This window comes from Pelodiscus sinensis, chromosome 16, assembly GCF_052426305.1.
Source record: "Pelodiscus sinensis isolate ZL-2025 chromosome 16, ASM5242630v1, whole genome shotgun sequence".
NCBI classification, from domain to species: Eukaryota; Metazoa; Chordata; order Testudines; family Trionychidae; genus Pelodiscus; species Pelodiscus sinensis.
In genome coordinates, this window is record NC_143067.1 from 527,260 (window position 1) to 542,532 (window position 15,273).

At 50.7% G+C, this 15,273-nt stretch overlaps 1 protein-coding gene across 6 annotated transcripts; it reads left to right on the top strand.

The window, feature by feature from the left end:
- The first annotated feature begins 57 nt into the window (after positions 1 to 57).
- CDC25C (cell division cycle 25C) lies at positions 58 to 13,639 on the top strand. Of its 6 annotated transcripts, none has more exons than XR_016346915.1 (16): positions 58 to 199; positions 1,149 to 1,362; positions 3,053 to 3,144; positions 4,520 to 4,553; positions 6,833 to 6,866; positions 7,016 to 7,102; positions 7,432 to 7,533; positions 7,961 to 8,098; positions 8,874 to 8,957; positions 9,254 to 9,409; positions 11,072 to 11,173; positions 11,688 to 11,750; positions 12,167 to 12,265; positions 12,383 to 12,536; positions 12,625 to 12,736; positions 13,044 to 13,059. XR_016346915.1 is itself a non-coding variant. In XM_014572825.4 (16 exons), exons 2-16 carry the CDS (start codon positions 1,175 to 1,177, stop codon positions 13,182 to 13,184), a joined length of 1,566 nt encoding a protein of 521 aa, XP_014428311.2. In that variant the 5' UTR covers positions 58 to 199; positions 1,149 to 1,174; the 3' UTR covers positions 13,185 to 13,639. The 6 variants fall into 6 exon arrangements, 5 of the variants coding, with proteins under 5 accessions (XP_014428311.2, XP_006121696.2, XP_006121695.2 ...); XM_014572825.4 differs by having other exon boundaries at positions 12,383 to 12,516; positions 13,044 to 13,639; XM_006121634.5 differs by having other exon boundaries at positions 9,254 to 9,367; positions 12,383 to 12,516; positions 13,044 to 13,639.
- The last annotated feature ends 1,634 nt before the right edge of the window (positions 13,640 to 15,273 follow it).

Consider the following 15,273-nt stretch of genomic DNA (forward strand, 5'->3'; position numbering starts at 1 on the left):
GCGCACCTCGCTCGAGTCACGCGGATTTACCCAATCAGAGAGCGGCGATTTTGTTTGGGAGGGGGGCATCCTTCAGTCGTTCTGATTGGTCACGATCGGCACCAATCTCTGTGATTGGCTGGGCTCAGGCGGCAGGTTTAAGTTCCGAGTATTCTATTTTCATTCAAGTCTGTGGGCTCGGGACCTGGAGCTAGAGGGGGTGAGGCCAAGACCTGAGAGCAGCGGGCGGGAGGCCCCGGGGATGGGCGCGGGAGGCTGAGAGCAGCGGGCGGGAGGCCCCGGGGATGGGCCCGGGAGGCCGAGAGCAGCGGGCGGGAGGCCCCGGGGATGGGCCCGGGAGGCCGAGAGCAGCGGGCGGGAGGCCCCGGGGATGGGCACGGGAGGCCGAGAGCAGCGGGCGGGAGGCCCCGGGGATGGGCCCGGGAGGCCGAGAGCAGCGGGCGGGAGGCCCCGGGGATGGGCCCGGGAGGCTGAGAGCAGCGGGCGGGAGGCCCCGGGGATGGGCCCGGGAGGCCGAGAGCAGCGGGCGGGAGGCCCCGGGGATGGGCACGGGAGGCCGAGAGCAGCGGGCGGGAGGCCCCGGGATGGGCACGGGAGGCCGAGAGCAGCGGGCGGGAGGCCCCGGGGATGGGCACGGGAGGCCGAGAGCAGCGGGCGGGAGGCCCCGGGGATGGGCACGGGAGGCTGAGAGCAGCGGGCGGGAGGCCCCGGGGATGGGCACGCGAGGCCGAGAGCAGCGGGCGGGAGGCCCCGGGGATGGGCACGGGAGGCCGAGAGCAGCGGGCGGGAGGCCCCGGGGATGGGCACGCGAGGCCGAGAGCAGCGGGCGGGAGGCCCCGGGGATGGGCACGGGAGGCCGAGAGCAGCGGGCGGGAGGCCCCGGGGATGGGCACGGGAGGCCGAGAGCAGCGGGCGGGAGGCCCCGGGGATGGGCACGGGAGGCCGAGAGCAGCGGGCGGGAGGCCCCGGGGATGGGCACGGGAGGCTGAGAGCAGCGGGCGGGAGGCCCCGGGGATGGGCACGCGAGGCCGAGAGCAGCGGGCGGGAGGCCCCGGGGATGGGCACGGGAGGCCGAGAGCAGCGGGCGGGAGGCCCCGGGGATGGGCACGGGAGGCTGCCGCAGGTGACTCGGTTCGCGTTGCTCCTAGGTGGCGGCTCCGCGGGCCGCAGCGCCATGGCCGGGAATATCTCCCCTGCGGGACCCGGCAGCCCCCGTTCCCGTCTGGGTTTCCGAGCCAGATGCAGGATGGTGCTGAACTTGCTGAGGGACACGGAGGTCTCTCTGCCCTTCACCCCGGAGCTGCCCCGCACCCCGGTCACGGACCTCGCTCGAGGCTTTAGGAACCTCAGCACCTTGGCAGGGTAAATCCCATCGTGGCCACCTCCTCCAGGAAGAGGCCCCCCTCGGGTACTGGCAGTAGGTGGGGAAAGTCTGCCTGGTAGTGGGATGAGGAATAGCCCCAGGCACAAGGCTCCGATAGCCACCCTGCCAGCCAACGCTGTAGTAGGAGGAGAGAGGCTGGGCCATTCACAAGCTTGGCTTGTTCTGGGCTGATTTCTTTGCACCCAGGCTGCTCAGCAGGCAGAGACCTAATAGTGCGTCTGTTCTCCCTTTAGCATAGCAGCCCTGGTGGTGCAGGTAGCATGGAAGATGAAGCTGGGATGAAAGTCAGTCTCCTTGCTCAGCGTGAACCAGGGTGCACGTCAACTGGTGCTGCTACAAGGGCTGGGGCAGCAGCTTGCTCTTGAGGGGTGGGGTGATTGAGACATTGAGGTCTGAATTTAGGACAGTGGTCTCTGCCCTTTTGAAGCACAAGATCACTTTTTGAAGTGCAGGGTTTAACTCAAACCCAAATATCCCCGCCCTGCCCCTTCTCCAAGGCCCTGCCCTTGACCCACCCCTTTGCCAAGGCCCTGCCCTCCTCACTCTGAGGATGGGGTACAGGGGAGGGGGACAGAGTGACATCAGCACCCCCTGCCTCTGACTCCCCCACCCTGCACAACAAGCAGGAGGCTCCCAGGGGGCAGCTCTGAGGGTCTGGGCAGGGAGAGGCAAGGCAGTGTGGGGAGGGGCAGCCAAACCAGTCAGGATCACCTGTCAGAGGCTCCTGTCTATAAGACTCTGTCCCTGCTTTTGCAAGGAATTCTGAGCGGGCTTTTCATTAAAAAAAAAAAAAATCAAAAGTCTTTTGGTGTAAATAGCATGGCCACTAGAGATGTTAAATATCGGTTACCTGAATAGCCAATTAACCTCATGAATTCTTATCAGTTACTTGACTATTCTATAGTCCCTGGGGGTGAGGCAGGGGCTGGCAGCCAGCGTGCTCTGGCCCTGCTCCTCAGAGGCCCCTGCCACCACTGTATCAGAGGCAGGAGCGCGGGGTGCCAGGCAGGAGCTAGTCTGCAAAGGGAGCCAGTTCAAAAACCAGTTCCCCTCACAGACCTGCTGCCTGTCACCCCACACTGCTGCCTCTGATACAGAGGCAGCAGCACTGCGTGGCAGCAGCCCCTATCCAGGGGCTGAGCTCCCAGACCTGGCACAAGCCAGGACTGAGCTGGGCTGCCAGCCTGCTTGGCTCCTAATACATTTGAAATGCAGAGCCGCAGTGGGGTAGGTCCCAGACCTGGCGCAAGCCAAGACTGAGCTGGGCTGCTGGCTGGCCTGCTAAAAGTACTGGCAAGGGGGGAATGCGTGTAGTCTATAGCATTAACTTATAAGCTTTTGCTTATTGGTTAATCGACTACACTATTACATCCCTAATGGCCGCTAAACTTCTCGGGGGGGCCTGAGGAGCCATCTCTGACTGAAAGGAGCCATCTTTTTATAAAAGTGCCCTTAAGAGCTCCCAAAGTGGCTGACAGAGCTAATGTTTTGATGGGGGTGGATAATCTTATGGTTCTGGTGGCTCTAAGCGGGGGCATGATGCAGAAGAGAGTTCTGACAGAGATCCTCCTTTTGAGTCCAGTCTTCCATCAATCAGCATGTGAACATCCTGGTAATTGTCACCAATATTTCCATCCTGATGCTTTGGGTTTTGATGTGTTGTTGCAGGAATACGCCAAAGTGCTGTCTAGATCTGTCTGATCTCAGTAGTGGTGAGGAGATGCCTGCCTTCAATTTCACCCATTCCCCAGACATGGCTGGTAAGAGCAGACTTGCTGGGACACAGTTCTGAGCCATAGCCCTAGTTTTATTGGCTGCTGTTATGCTGGTGGCAAGATCCTAAAGAGAATCTTTGGTTACAACTAGTACTGTCAGCCAGCTCAGCTCCTTCCCATTCATAGTTATTATTTGTTTTGCATAGCAAGAATGCCTACCCAATTAAGGATCAGTGCCTCCTTTTGCTGTGTGCTGTTAAATAATAGAATTCTTAAGAACTCTCTCACTCTGGGATTATGAAAAGATGCAACAGGTGAATGAAACAGATAGATGGGCTGTGGGTAGACAAATATGAGTAAAACAAGCACTTTGTGCATAGTATAACTCGCTGCAAGTGCTTTGTGCATAGTATAACTTGCCTGACTAGCCATTTCCAGCAGTCAGTGCTTGTAATTGTTAATAATAGTGCCCAAGACTCTCTGAATCCTCCACTCCAGCTGTACAGCTCTTCAGTGTGAAATTGTCTGAAACCAACTCAGCTTCCACAAGGACTAGGCTCATCCCCCTTGTCTGGTGGAAAGGAGTGTGCCATTCCTCTAGAGAAAAAGCTGAGTGTTGCAATTATTCTCTAAGGGTACATCTGTACAGTGTTGTGTAGCTCGAAATAAGCTACACAATTTGAGCCATGCAAATTGTATATCTTACTTCGAAATAGATGGCGCCAAATTTCAAAATAGACCCCTGTTCTGATAAATCCCTCAATCCTTGTGGAACAAGGTTTACTGGGACATCGGAATAGTGCACCTGTTTTGAATATATTTCAAAATAACGAGCTTGTTGCTAAGTGCCACTGTCTATATGTACCCTTAGAATGCTCCTGTGAACTGGTCCCTAAGAGTGTGCTTTCCAAAGTATGGAAAGCTGTGGCACATGGGATAATTTGTTTTTATAGTTTACAGAAATCTGGGGATGCTGTTGCAACACTCCAGCAATATTAATGAAACACACCCTGTTTCACTGCCTCAAAAGGGAAGGCTACAAATCTGGTTGCCTTTGGACAACTTAAATCAGCAGGAAATGCTTCTTCACTGGTTCTGTGACTCCCAGAATCTTCAAATCTAGAGCGGGAAAGATCGATTTTTCACCCATCCCTTGGGACTGTGCTGTATTGAGCCCTGCTGTATAAGTTCTAGGACTTTTTCCACTGTAGTTTGAAATGTCTCCAGTTACTTCCTGGAGACCATTCCACAGCCTGGGTCTCCTCACTAGGAGGCTCCCATTATCCGTTTCTGTCTAATCTCCTGTCTTGGGCAGGCACAGCATGTTGGCCTTTTCTTCATTTCTCCTGACTGCTCCTAGTTTATGCTCCATGCTCATGCCCACTGTGTGTTTTGCTGACTTACCTCTCTTGGATTGCAGGTCGGGTGGACTCCTCAGGATCTAAGGATGGGCTGTAAGTTCTGTACATCAGGGCTCTTCTGTGAATGCCCATCACCACAGTAGCTGCAGTTCCTGTTAACGAGCCAGATCAGATGCAGAATGATATACTCTGAAATGGCAGTACACATCTGGGTTGGACTGAGGAAGAGATCCCCACTCCTCTCGAGCGGGAATCTTTCCTGCCCTGCCCAGATAGTCTTATCTTTGTAAAATGTGAGTGGCTGATGGTTGGAAGATACTGTGCAGATAAGCAAGAAGTGTTAGTGCTTAGGTTCTAGATGGACTATGGCACGCCATGAAAACCTTTTCTTTCCTGCTGCGAAGTCTTTGCACTCCTTTGAATCCTATTTAATAATAACCACTGTTCATTTAAGGAGCGGCTCAGTGGACTCCTTCACCTCCAGTCAGCTCTTCAGATCTGGCTACAGTTGGTGGTAACCAAAACTAGTTTCTGTTTCATGGCTCTGGTTCTCATGTGAAATGAGCATCGTAGGTTTTGGAGGTTTTCACATCCCCAAAAAACACTGCTTTGTCAGTAGCCTCAGTAGAGAGACAAAGGACTAAATGAGCCACAGTAATTGAATTCCCATTTGATGTGAGCCTTCCAAAATGTGGTTGAGCATGTGAGGGGGTCAAGTGAAGTTCTGTGCTGCAGCTGTCCACCCAGTGCCTGTTCTGTGGCAAGGCAGCTTCAGTCTCCAGCGGGGTCAGGAGGATAACATTTATGGTTGTTTTGATTATGGATGTATCTATTTCTGCTGCATGTATGAAAAGAGCAGCAAGATAAAATCAAAAAGATTTCTGAGTAAATCTGAAGGCTTGTTGTAATTCGTAGGCATACAAACTTACTCTTAATTGTGAGCCCAGCTGTAATACATTATGAACATGTATATAATCACAATCTACAAAAACAAATGCTTGGGAGGGGGGAAGGAAGACAGAAGAACTGAGTTAGTCTAAAAAAAAAGGAACTGTGATATAACTCAAGGACTACACTAAAAGCATGTTTGGTAAACAAATAGATGATGTGGAAACAGAAATTTAATTAACCAAAATTCCTGTATTAGAAATTAGCCCTAATTAGTGGGCTAAATAATAACATTTATTACTGAAAACAATTTGACCTGCTTTCAAGAACATCTGTTATGACAGGTAATGTCTTAGAACTTTCATATCCTTTTTGCAGTTAGGGTCAAGTTGTAGGACCCGTTAGCTGCTATTTATGGATCCTTAAAGAGATTTGGGGAAGGAAATAGAAAAGGATAGAGGGAAGAAGAAACAAAAGCAAGCTGCCATCCCCACCATTTTCTGGGTCCCTGGGCCTCTGTTACCCTAACCATGAGCAATGCCATGACTAGACTGAGCCAGAGAGAGAGACAACATTACCACCCATAGCCAAGCCAAATGAATCCTCACCAACAAAGATGAAACAAGGTTGGATTTAAATTGGAGTTGCTGCTGCTGTCATTAACCTCAACTAATTTCTTTTCCCCAAGAGACAGCTCAGGACTTTAACACAAGTGGCAAAAACAGCAGCTCCAACTCAGAAACTTTTTTCTTTTACCCAAAAGGACAGTAATTATTAGGGATGTGAAAGGTTATCTGGCTACTCTAAATGGATAATGCTTACCAGTTCTGGTTAATTGGTTACTGGTGGGAGCTGAAGCAGCTTCCTGCCTGCCAAGGACAGAGGGCTGCTCCAGCTCTGCAGGGGGCCCACGACAGCCAGCCAGAGTAGCCTCCATCTGCAGGGAGCCACTGGCAGCCCAAGCCCCAGCCCGAGAGCTGACAGCCTGTCCCAGCATGGGGCTGGGAGCTGTTCCAGCTGGGCTAGAACAGTCCCCTGTCCGGGTCCCACTTCGATGGTTAACTGGTTAAACGTTAGATAAGGGCTGGGCAAGATGTGGCCCAGGGGCTGGACCCAGCCCGCCTAATAATTTGATCCAGCCTGTGGGCTGCATCTGGCTGCTTTCTATATATATATATATCCTGCTGCCTGAATACCGATTTTCCAGGGGTGGCTCAGGCAGCAGGGCCCTGTTTAATGGTTCATAGCTCACAGTTGTGACACTACCTGGCAGGGGCCAGAACCACAAATCTTTTACATAGCTGCAGCAACCGCAGGAGGCTGCCAGGCAATGCGGTAGTGGTGGGGCTGGGAGTCACGAGCCCCTTAGTGTGTTTTTAAACTCAGTCTTCAGCCCCAAACAACTTTGGGGTCCCACCAAAGAACGTTCAGGCTGGAGCAGAGCAGCCCCAGGACACCCTAACAAGCTGTTTTTCTCCCTGCAGCAAGGCACAGAGGCAGCACATAAAATCTTTCCTGGTAAGTGATGACTCTTCATTGGGACCCAGCTTAGTTTGCTACTGAGAACGGCTGGGGCATCTGAGCAGACTGTGGCCTGGTGTTAAGGGGGTTGGGTACAGTAGGTCTCAGAGCTCCTGTTTACCATTGTCCTCCTCTGTGCATTGAAGCCCCAGGTATTGTGCAGCACGCCAAGTTCCCCAGGCGCCACGTGCCGAGAGGGCAATGAGATGGACAGCCCCTTGGAGAAGGAAAACGTGAGTACCTGCTGGACTTGGGGGAAGGGGTGCTGCACAGGCATTTGCTGGAAATGGTGGCAGATGGGCGCACATGTCAGTCCTGCAGCTCTGTAGCACAGAATCCTCCCCAAAACATTGACTATGCAAGGGGACAACATCCTCCAGGATCTCCAAATTGCGTTGCCCCCCGCTTCCTCCCAAAACCCCCCCAAAATCTACTCCTAACCAAGATCTAGTGCCTGTTTAATGCCAGGAGGAGGTTTGAAATTGTCTTTGGCTCTTGACCTTGGAGCTAGTAGAGGGGGCCAGCTCTCAGCTAGAGGCTCCTTCTCCTCATTTCGTTTCAGGAAGGCAGCTGGTTTAAGCACCCAGGTTGGCAAATGCCTAAGCCCCTGCTGTTTCGCAAGAGAGCAACAGGCTTTCTATTGACTTGCCTCCCGGCTCAGCTGGTAAGTTAATGCTTCAGGCTTCTCCGGATCCGACTGCATGATGGTGAGTGTGAGGTGGACAATGCCTAAGTGCCAGGGCTGGATGGAGATGAGTCCTCACTAAGATTTGGAGGAGGGGAACAAGTGAGTCGGAGCTCCCTTTTCCAGGGAAGGGAGCACTGTCTGTAGCCCTGCTCCTTGTGGAAAGCAGGAATCTGAGGTCCCAGGATTTGTGTATAGTTGGTTTGACAATACAGGCAGTCAGGAAGTTTGCTCTCTCTGGGGTTAGCTAACAGACTAGCCATAGTGGAACCTGGTTCTCCACCAGCAGGAGTTAGTGTCAGTGAGTGGCACTGGAGAATACAGCAGAGCAGGTCTGGGGCCTTCAGTGCAGCTTGTGTGGGTGAAGGCAAGGCACTGCTGCAGGACTCCATCTCTTCCCTGGCAGGATGTGGGGGGCATGCAGGAGTGTGATGTGAAAGATTTGGGCAGTCCAATTGTTTCCGTGGCAACGCATCCTCGCAGAATGGCAGAGAACTTGGGTGGCTTTGAAGAGCTCTTCCCCGATGAAGAAGAAGAGATGGAGGTGAGAGGAGCCACGCATGGTCCTCGTCTGTCTGCATGTACTGGCGGTCCCCGACTTACGAATGGGTTACATTCCAAACACCTGGTCGTAACTCGATTTAGTCATAAGTCGGAAATACCCTTAAACACGCTGCCCGTGCTGTTTGAAAAACTTGATGTACATGGTTCTCAACTCAAAAATATTATAATGGGGTTAATGGGAGGTTGGTCGTAAGAACGGATGGTTGTAAGTCGGGGAGTGGCTGTACTCCACTGTGTGCTTCACGGAGCCATTCTCAGCCTGGGGAAACAGGCACCGCAGACTCTGTCCTGCACTGGACTGCATGCTGCCAAGAGGCAGCCGGTGCATGGCAGAGTTCTGGCTGCGTCTAGGAACTTGGGCAGCTTTGATAGGCTGCATAAAGATCCTTGTGGGAGACGCTGCAGAGCTCACATCTCCCCTTGCACATCTGGAGGAGTGGAGTGATCTGGCATGTAGTGAGCAGCCCTTCTGGACACAAGCAGATCCCTTGCTTATGGCACATTGAGGCAACTGCTCTCTGGGGGCCCCAGAGGCCAGTGTGATTGGCCAGCATGGTTGGTCTCGGAACAGATGGATTTGTCACTTCTGCCCAGGCCCCACATCCTCCTGGGAACATTGCTGTCAAGTTGTGTGTCCTTTCTCCATCACCAGGCACAGCAGCACGTAGGCTGCAGGTTACTCTTGGTTCCTGGGTGCCTGACAGTGATTTGAGATGAGTTGTGCTGGTGGTTAATGCTCTTTCTCTGCCCCCCAGAATCCAGTGGCTGGGAACCTTTCCTCCAGCATGGCTGTCCTGCTTTCTGGACCCCTCCTCACACAGGACATCAACGTCAGTGAAGTGAGTGAGCTTACCTACTAATACGTCATTCATTCAGATCCAGCCAGGTGTCTGGGCAAAGCATGTATCTTGCAAGGCAAAAAGTGTTCTTGGACTGGGGGGGCCTGATGGGGCTGGCATTGCTACTATCCACTTATTGCCAGGCTAGTAGGAGCTGCTTTGCTTTCAGCTCCAATGGAGGTTTACAAAGATGAGTCTCTGTAATCCAGGCTTCTGAGCAGGGAGCATAAGTCTGAAGGAGTTGAGGTGATGCCTCCTGTGACTTGCCTTTCCTTCCCCTCTTGTCTGTCTCCAAGCAGGTCTCCATTAACAGAAGCCGCCTCTACCGCTCACCGTCCATGCCAGAGAAGTTGGACAGACCAGTGCTGAAGCGACTAGAGAGATGCCAGGATAATGAAACCCCAGTCAAGGTGAAACGGAGACACAGCCCTGCCTATGAGGAACTGGAGCGGGTATGGGAGCCAGACCAGGACTCCAGCTCAGCCTATTTGTCTCCTGATACCCCAGTCCTTCCCCAAATCTTATTGGCCAATTGTTTGTCACTTAGCAGCAGCTAAAATAAGGTTGATGTGTGTAGTGTCTGAATGCAGAAGAAGAAACCAGCTAAGGCAGCTTCTTCAGAATTTAATGCCAGAATTATCAGACTCACAGATGCACATGTTAGGAAAGAGTCAACATGGCTTTTGCAAAAAGAAATCATGCCTCACCAACCTACTAGAATTTGAGGAGTCAAAAGCATGTGGACAAAGATGATCCAGTGGATACAATATACTTAGATTTTCAAAAGTCTTTCATAAAGTCCTTCACCAAAGAGTAATGTAAAATAAGCTGTCATAGGAAGGCCCTCTCATGGATCAGTAAGTGGTTGAAAGATAAGAAACAAAGGGTAGGAATAAATGGTCAGTTTGGAGAGAGGAAACTTGAGGTGTCCCACAGATGTCCATACCGGGAACAATCCTATTCAACATATTCATAAATGATTTTGGAGAAAGGGGTAATCCATGAGGTGGCAAAATTTGAAGATGATATAAATTGTTCAAAATAGATAAGTCCAAAGCAGAATGCATAGAATTACAAAGGACTCTCTCAAAACTGGATAACAAAATGGCAAATGAAATTCACTGTTGATAAATGCATATTGGAAAACATAACCCCAAATATATATATATATATATAATATAAAAAATGATGGAGTCTAAATGAGCTATTACAGTTCAAGACAGATCTTGGAGCCATTATGGCAAGTTTTCTGAAAACATCCACTCAGTGTTTGTGTCAAAAAAGTGAACAGAATTTTGGGAAAAGGGATAGAGAATATGACAAAAAATATCATTGCCTTAAATAAATCCATAGTACCACACGCATCTTAAATACTGTGTGCAGGTGTGGGAACTCCATATGAAGATATATTGGAATTAGAAAAGGTTTAGAAAATGGCAGCAAAATTAATTAAGGGTTTGGAACAGCTGCCATATGAGGAGATATTAATAAAACTGGGACTTTTCAGCTTAGAAAAGAGACAACTAAGGGGGGATATGATAGAGGTCTATAAAATCATGACCGGTATGGAGACAGAAAATAAGGAAATGCTGTTTACTCATAGTACAGTAACTAGGGGTCACCAAATGAAATGAATAGGCAGCAGGTTTAAAACAAAAGTGAATAGTTCGTCACTCAACACACAACTTGTGGAACTCCTTGCCAGAGGATGTTGTGAAGTCCAAGACTATAATGGGGTTCAAAGAAAGTCCTACATGAATTCATGGAAGACAGGCCCATCAATAGCTATTAGCCAGGATGGGCAGGAATTGTGTCCCTATCTTCTGTCTACCAGACGCTGGGATTGGGCAACGGGGCTGATCACTTGATTTTCTGTTCTGTTCATTCCTTCTGGGGCACCGGGCACTGGCCACTATGGGAAGATAGGGTACTGGGCCATTCTCAGGTTCTTTTGCCAGGGGCTTTGGAGGGATAGCTCAGCCTTTGCTTTGGAGAAACTGAGACACAGATGTTGCCCAGCCTACCTGGCACACATGGACAGAACCATGCAGTGATATAGCTGGTTAGAGACTGGTTGGCTTGCATATCGTTGATGGCTCTCTGGTTGGCTGCAGGGCACAGCTCTGAAGAAGACGGCTTCACTCTCAGACATGGAGATTGTCAAAGTTCTAGATCAGGACTGTGGCTTCCGACAGCTCATTGGGGACTTCTCTAAGGTCTGTGTCTGTTCCCGCCTCCTCTGCCTTGAGCAGTCTCCTGGCTCTCTGACGCGGTAGGCCTTGATGTGGGAGAAGGAGTCACCGAATGTTGATGTGCAGAGCTGGTTCTCTTCCTTGCTGCACAGCAATGAGATGAGAATCCTCAGCTGTGATTCCCCCTCCCCCCTGCCCCCGAGACACTCCTAGAGGGGAGGGGTTTGGCTTCTGGGTTAAACAATCTTTGATTCAAAATGAAATCTGATACCCGCAGGGAGATGGCAGGTATGTCGAGGATCAGAGAGGAATACCTCTCCGCAAACACGGGAACCCTATACTCAAAGGAACAGTTACAGATTTAATCAGAGGATGGAAAATGGGTGGAGGGAGCAGATGGGAGGCTGAAGGATACAGGGACAGTCACCATAAAGTGTGTGTGTGGGGGGGGGGAGAATTATTCCGTGTTTGAGTATCTGGAAGTGCAGGGGCCTTGTAGCTATTATGATTCTGAGCTGGACTGGGAATGTCTCTTCAGGTGTACGCTCTGCCAACAGTGACAGGAAGGCAACAGGATCTGAGATACATCACCCCGGAGATTGTGAGCAATGCCTCCCCCCATCCACTGTGTTTGTAACTGTGTCCTTCCACACCGCAAGTGTGCCTATGCCCCAAGCTCGGTCTCCCCTGCCCTTCCAACATCCTTGTGTGGAATGTTAAGTAACAAGGAGTTACTTCTGCTTTACAACAGGTTGGTGAGGGCTCTTTGACCTGGCTGATGAAGCTGCTTCTAGTTTGCTATTTCTAAGATGTAGCTGGACACACCCCTTTCCAGCTACCAGCATTGCCTGACTGTTCCTGTGTATTTGGCACTGTGCAGCGTGCAGTATGCAGCACACAGTCTTTGCCTCTTGCTGTTTTGGCAACAACAGCAGTTCTGTCTCAAAGGGGATGCTGGGTAGCAGGGAACTGCCCATCCTTGTTGAATCCTTTAAACATACCTTGCATCTTTCACAGGTGGCTGCTCTGCTCTTTGGGCAATTCCAAAGCTTGATTGAGACATTCTACATCGTCGACTGTCGCTACCCCTATGAGTATCTGGGGGGGCACATCAAGGTGAGGGAACAGGGCAGGGTCTGAAGGAGGGGATGGAACTGGGCAGGGGCCCCAGGGGTCTGTAATGAGCCACCCCTGGCTGTTGACTTTCTCTCCCCCCTCCTTTCTGCACCGCAGGGGGCTCTGAACTTTCACAGGCAGGAAGATGTCTTTCAGTTCTTCCTGAAGAAGCCTCTCCTCCCAGCCGTGCCACAGAAACGCATCATCCTCGTTTTCCACTGTGAATTCTCCTCCGAAAGGGGCCCCAAGATGTGAGTGCAGGTGCTGTCTGGTGAGAGCTGGGGACAGGCAGCTGGATCAGGGGACAGGCACTCCAGCTGCTGCCTGGCTCACTGAGCTCCACGTGTTGCTGTTTGAAGGTGCCGCTATCTGAGGGAGGAAGATCGAGCCATGAATGAGTACCCTGCTCTGCACTATCCCGAGCTCTATGTCCTGAAGGGAGGCTACAAGGAGTTCTTCCCTGAGTACATGGTAATGGCAGGGTATCCAGTAGATGGGGGTGTAAGAAGCCTCAGACCTCCTGAGATGGGCTGACTTGCCTCAAGGCCACAAGTGTCAGCAGTAGGATTAGAAATGAGTGCCCGTTGCTGTGCTTGAGCCACTAGACTCTGCCCCACTGCCCACTAGTTGTTGTTGTTGGTTACCAGTGAGGTGAAACCAAAGAAACCATCCCATCCCACCAAAACCACAGCAGCCCCAGCTCCCGCCACAGGAATTGTTTACATGCGCTGACTCGTGTTCCCATGTGCTAGCTGGATAACATGTCTTCCCTTATCAGGAGCTGTGCGAACCCCAGGATTACTGCCCAATGCACCACCAGGATTACAAGGCAGAGTTGCTGAAATTCCGCACCAAGAGCAAGTTGTGGGCTGGAGACCGGAGGAGACGTGACCAAATTGCTCGCCTCATGAAGTTGTGACGGCAGAGACAGCAGCCTTGAGAGAGCACTGCTTAGAAGGGCTCTACCTTGCACAGTCAAAGTATCTTTTTGTTTGTAAGTGGGTCACTTGGTGTGGGTACGTGCAGCCACTTTCAGCCATTTCAGATGCTAACAATGCTACAGGGAAGCTAGTTTAAAAAGTCTTGATTCTTGAAGCTGCATCTCAGACCATGGCTGAGCATGAACTGGATGGACTCAGTTGTCTGTAAGGAAATGAGGGGTCTCCTTCACGTGGAAGGCACAGAGAGAGCCAGGTTTATGGCTGCCTCCGTGTTATATCCAGCCATTGCCAAGTGGGAGATATCACAGCCCGAGCTCTAACTCCTTTCTCCATCTCCTGCTTCCAGCAGCAGCCTCCATGTTTCTCTTCAGTTTGACTCTCGGTTTGCATTCAGTTCTCTCTCTAGTGACAGAATAAACTGTTTTAAATCCCAGCGTGCTTGATTTGAACAGCTCTCCCTGTCTCTCCAGCCTGGGGCCTCTCACCCATTTGTGCCACGGGGCTGTTAAGAAATGGCAGAAGCCTCCCAGTGACTAAACAGATGCTGAATCTTGGCCTCTGATTGGTTAACATTGTTCCAAACTTTAGTGTTGACCTTTTAGAGGCATAAGATAGAGACTTAAACATCACAGGACTTCGTAGCCAATCAGAAGACATTGCTGCTGCATCCTTATTAGCATCTCACAGTCCATTCAGGAATTGCAAAGCAGCAGCAAATCTTTTTGCCTCCTGATTGGCTCGCTAGGACTTTTATTAATTCCATTCTGTCCATTTAGAATGTGGGGAAAAGACAAGTTTGAAATTTCCCCCCCAAAGAGGGCACGTTATCCATACAAATGGGTAAGGAAAAACAGCCCCAGAGGAAGAATATGAATCTTGCTTCAAGGCACAAGGCCAACTGCCAAAGTTAGGAAGAAACTTCCTTGGGGCAGGTTGTTCTGAAATAGTCCATTCAGAGGCAGGTGTAAAACCTCTATAAGACTATGGGCCAGAGGAAGCTTGAGCATCCTTATGTCTGTTACACTGCATGGACGTTGAGAAAGTATATAGTAAAAGAGGCTGTCTTGTCCTTGTGGCAAACAATAACCCAAGCAAATAAATGCTGATACTAACTGAAACACAGTTATTCTCCATACAGTAGAGGAGTGTGTACTGTTTTACAACCTAGTAAAGGACAGTCCTGGCTCCAAAGAGCCTGCTGTGTAGCTTAGAAAAGGCATGATACAGAGAAGATGGCATTGGCCTGAGCGTACGGACAGGAGGGGGAGGGGAAGGTGTGGTGTTTTAGACACAGCTTGTGCTATTTTTTGTTAGAATTTTTAATTTACCAAATTGTAAGAAAATGTTACGATCTGTTTGCTATTTACATTATCAGTAGCTTCTACCTTGTTCCTGCTCCTCGGGCCCACAAATAGCAGGAAAGGTTGGGCGACTTCACATTTACTTCTATCTATCCCACCCGATCTGGGAGCAACAGGAAATCCATAGATTATCCCCAGGACAGAAGGAAAGCAAACTGCCTTTCTGTAATGAAAACCAAGGATCGGAATAAGCTCTGTAGTGTCCTGAGCACAGGTACACGTTTCTGTGTTTGGAAAAAAGAGATGTTTGCTCTAGGCTGTTTTACAAAGCTAGTTTCTTCAGATGTGGGTAAATTTGCTGCTAGGTGAAGCAATTCCACCAGAGGGCAGTACTGCAGCACAGTTAAGGTGAAGAGATAAAGATGTCCCTGCTGTTGGTGTATAGGTCTTCTGTGGCTGGACTCTAGGCATACCTGATAGCTGGGACGGGGGTATCAACACCAGCATAAATGTTCCATGCATAGTACAGAAGGGGGAATGCTGCGGATGGAGGCATTCCTACAGTTCTAGTGAGTTCTCTAGGAGCTGATCTTACACTTTTCCCTGGGGGCTGGATGCAAGGGACTCTTCCCTCCATGGTGTAATCAACTGGCCAGCCCAACAGCTTTATACTGTAGCTTTCATGCTCCCCAAGAAGAGCCAGTAGCAACTTCCAGTGATGTCTCACCCTCCTCCCCTTCCTGTGACTGTGTCCCTGGTTGATAGG

What these genes read in the sequence shown, in the direction of transcription:
- CDC25C (XM_014572825.4), top strand. Translation starts at nt 1,175, where the DNA reads ATGGCCGGGAATATCTCCCCTGCGGGACCCGGCAGCCCCCGTTCCCGT. An exon ending in TCAGGATCTAAGGATGGGCT is followed by an intron (nt 4,554 to 6,832) that starts GTAAGTTCTGTA and finishes TTCTCCCTGCAG; the next exon opens with CAAGGCACAGAGGCAGCACA. An exon ending in AGTTCTTCCCTGAGTACATG is followed by an intron (nt 12,737 to 13,043) that starts GTAATGGCAGGG and finishes TTCCCTTATCAG; the next exon opens with GAGCTGTGCGAACCCCAGGA.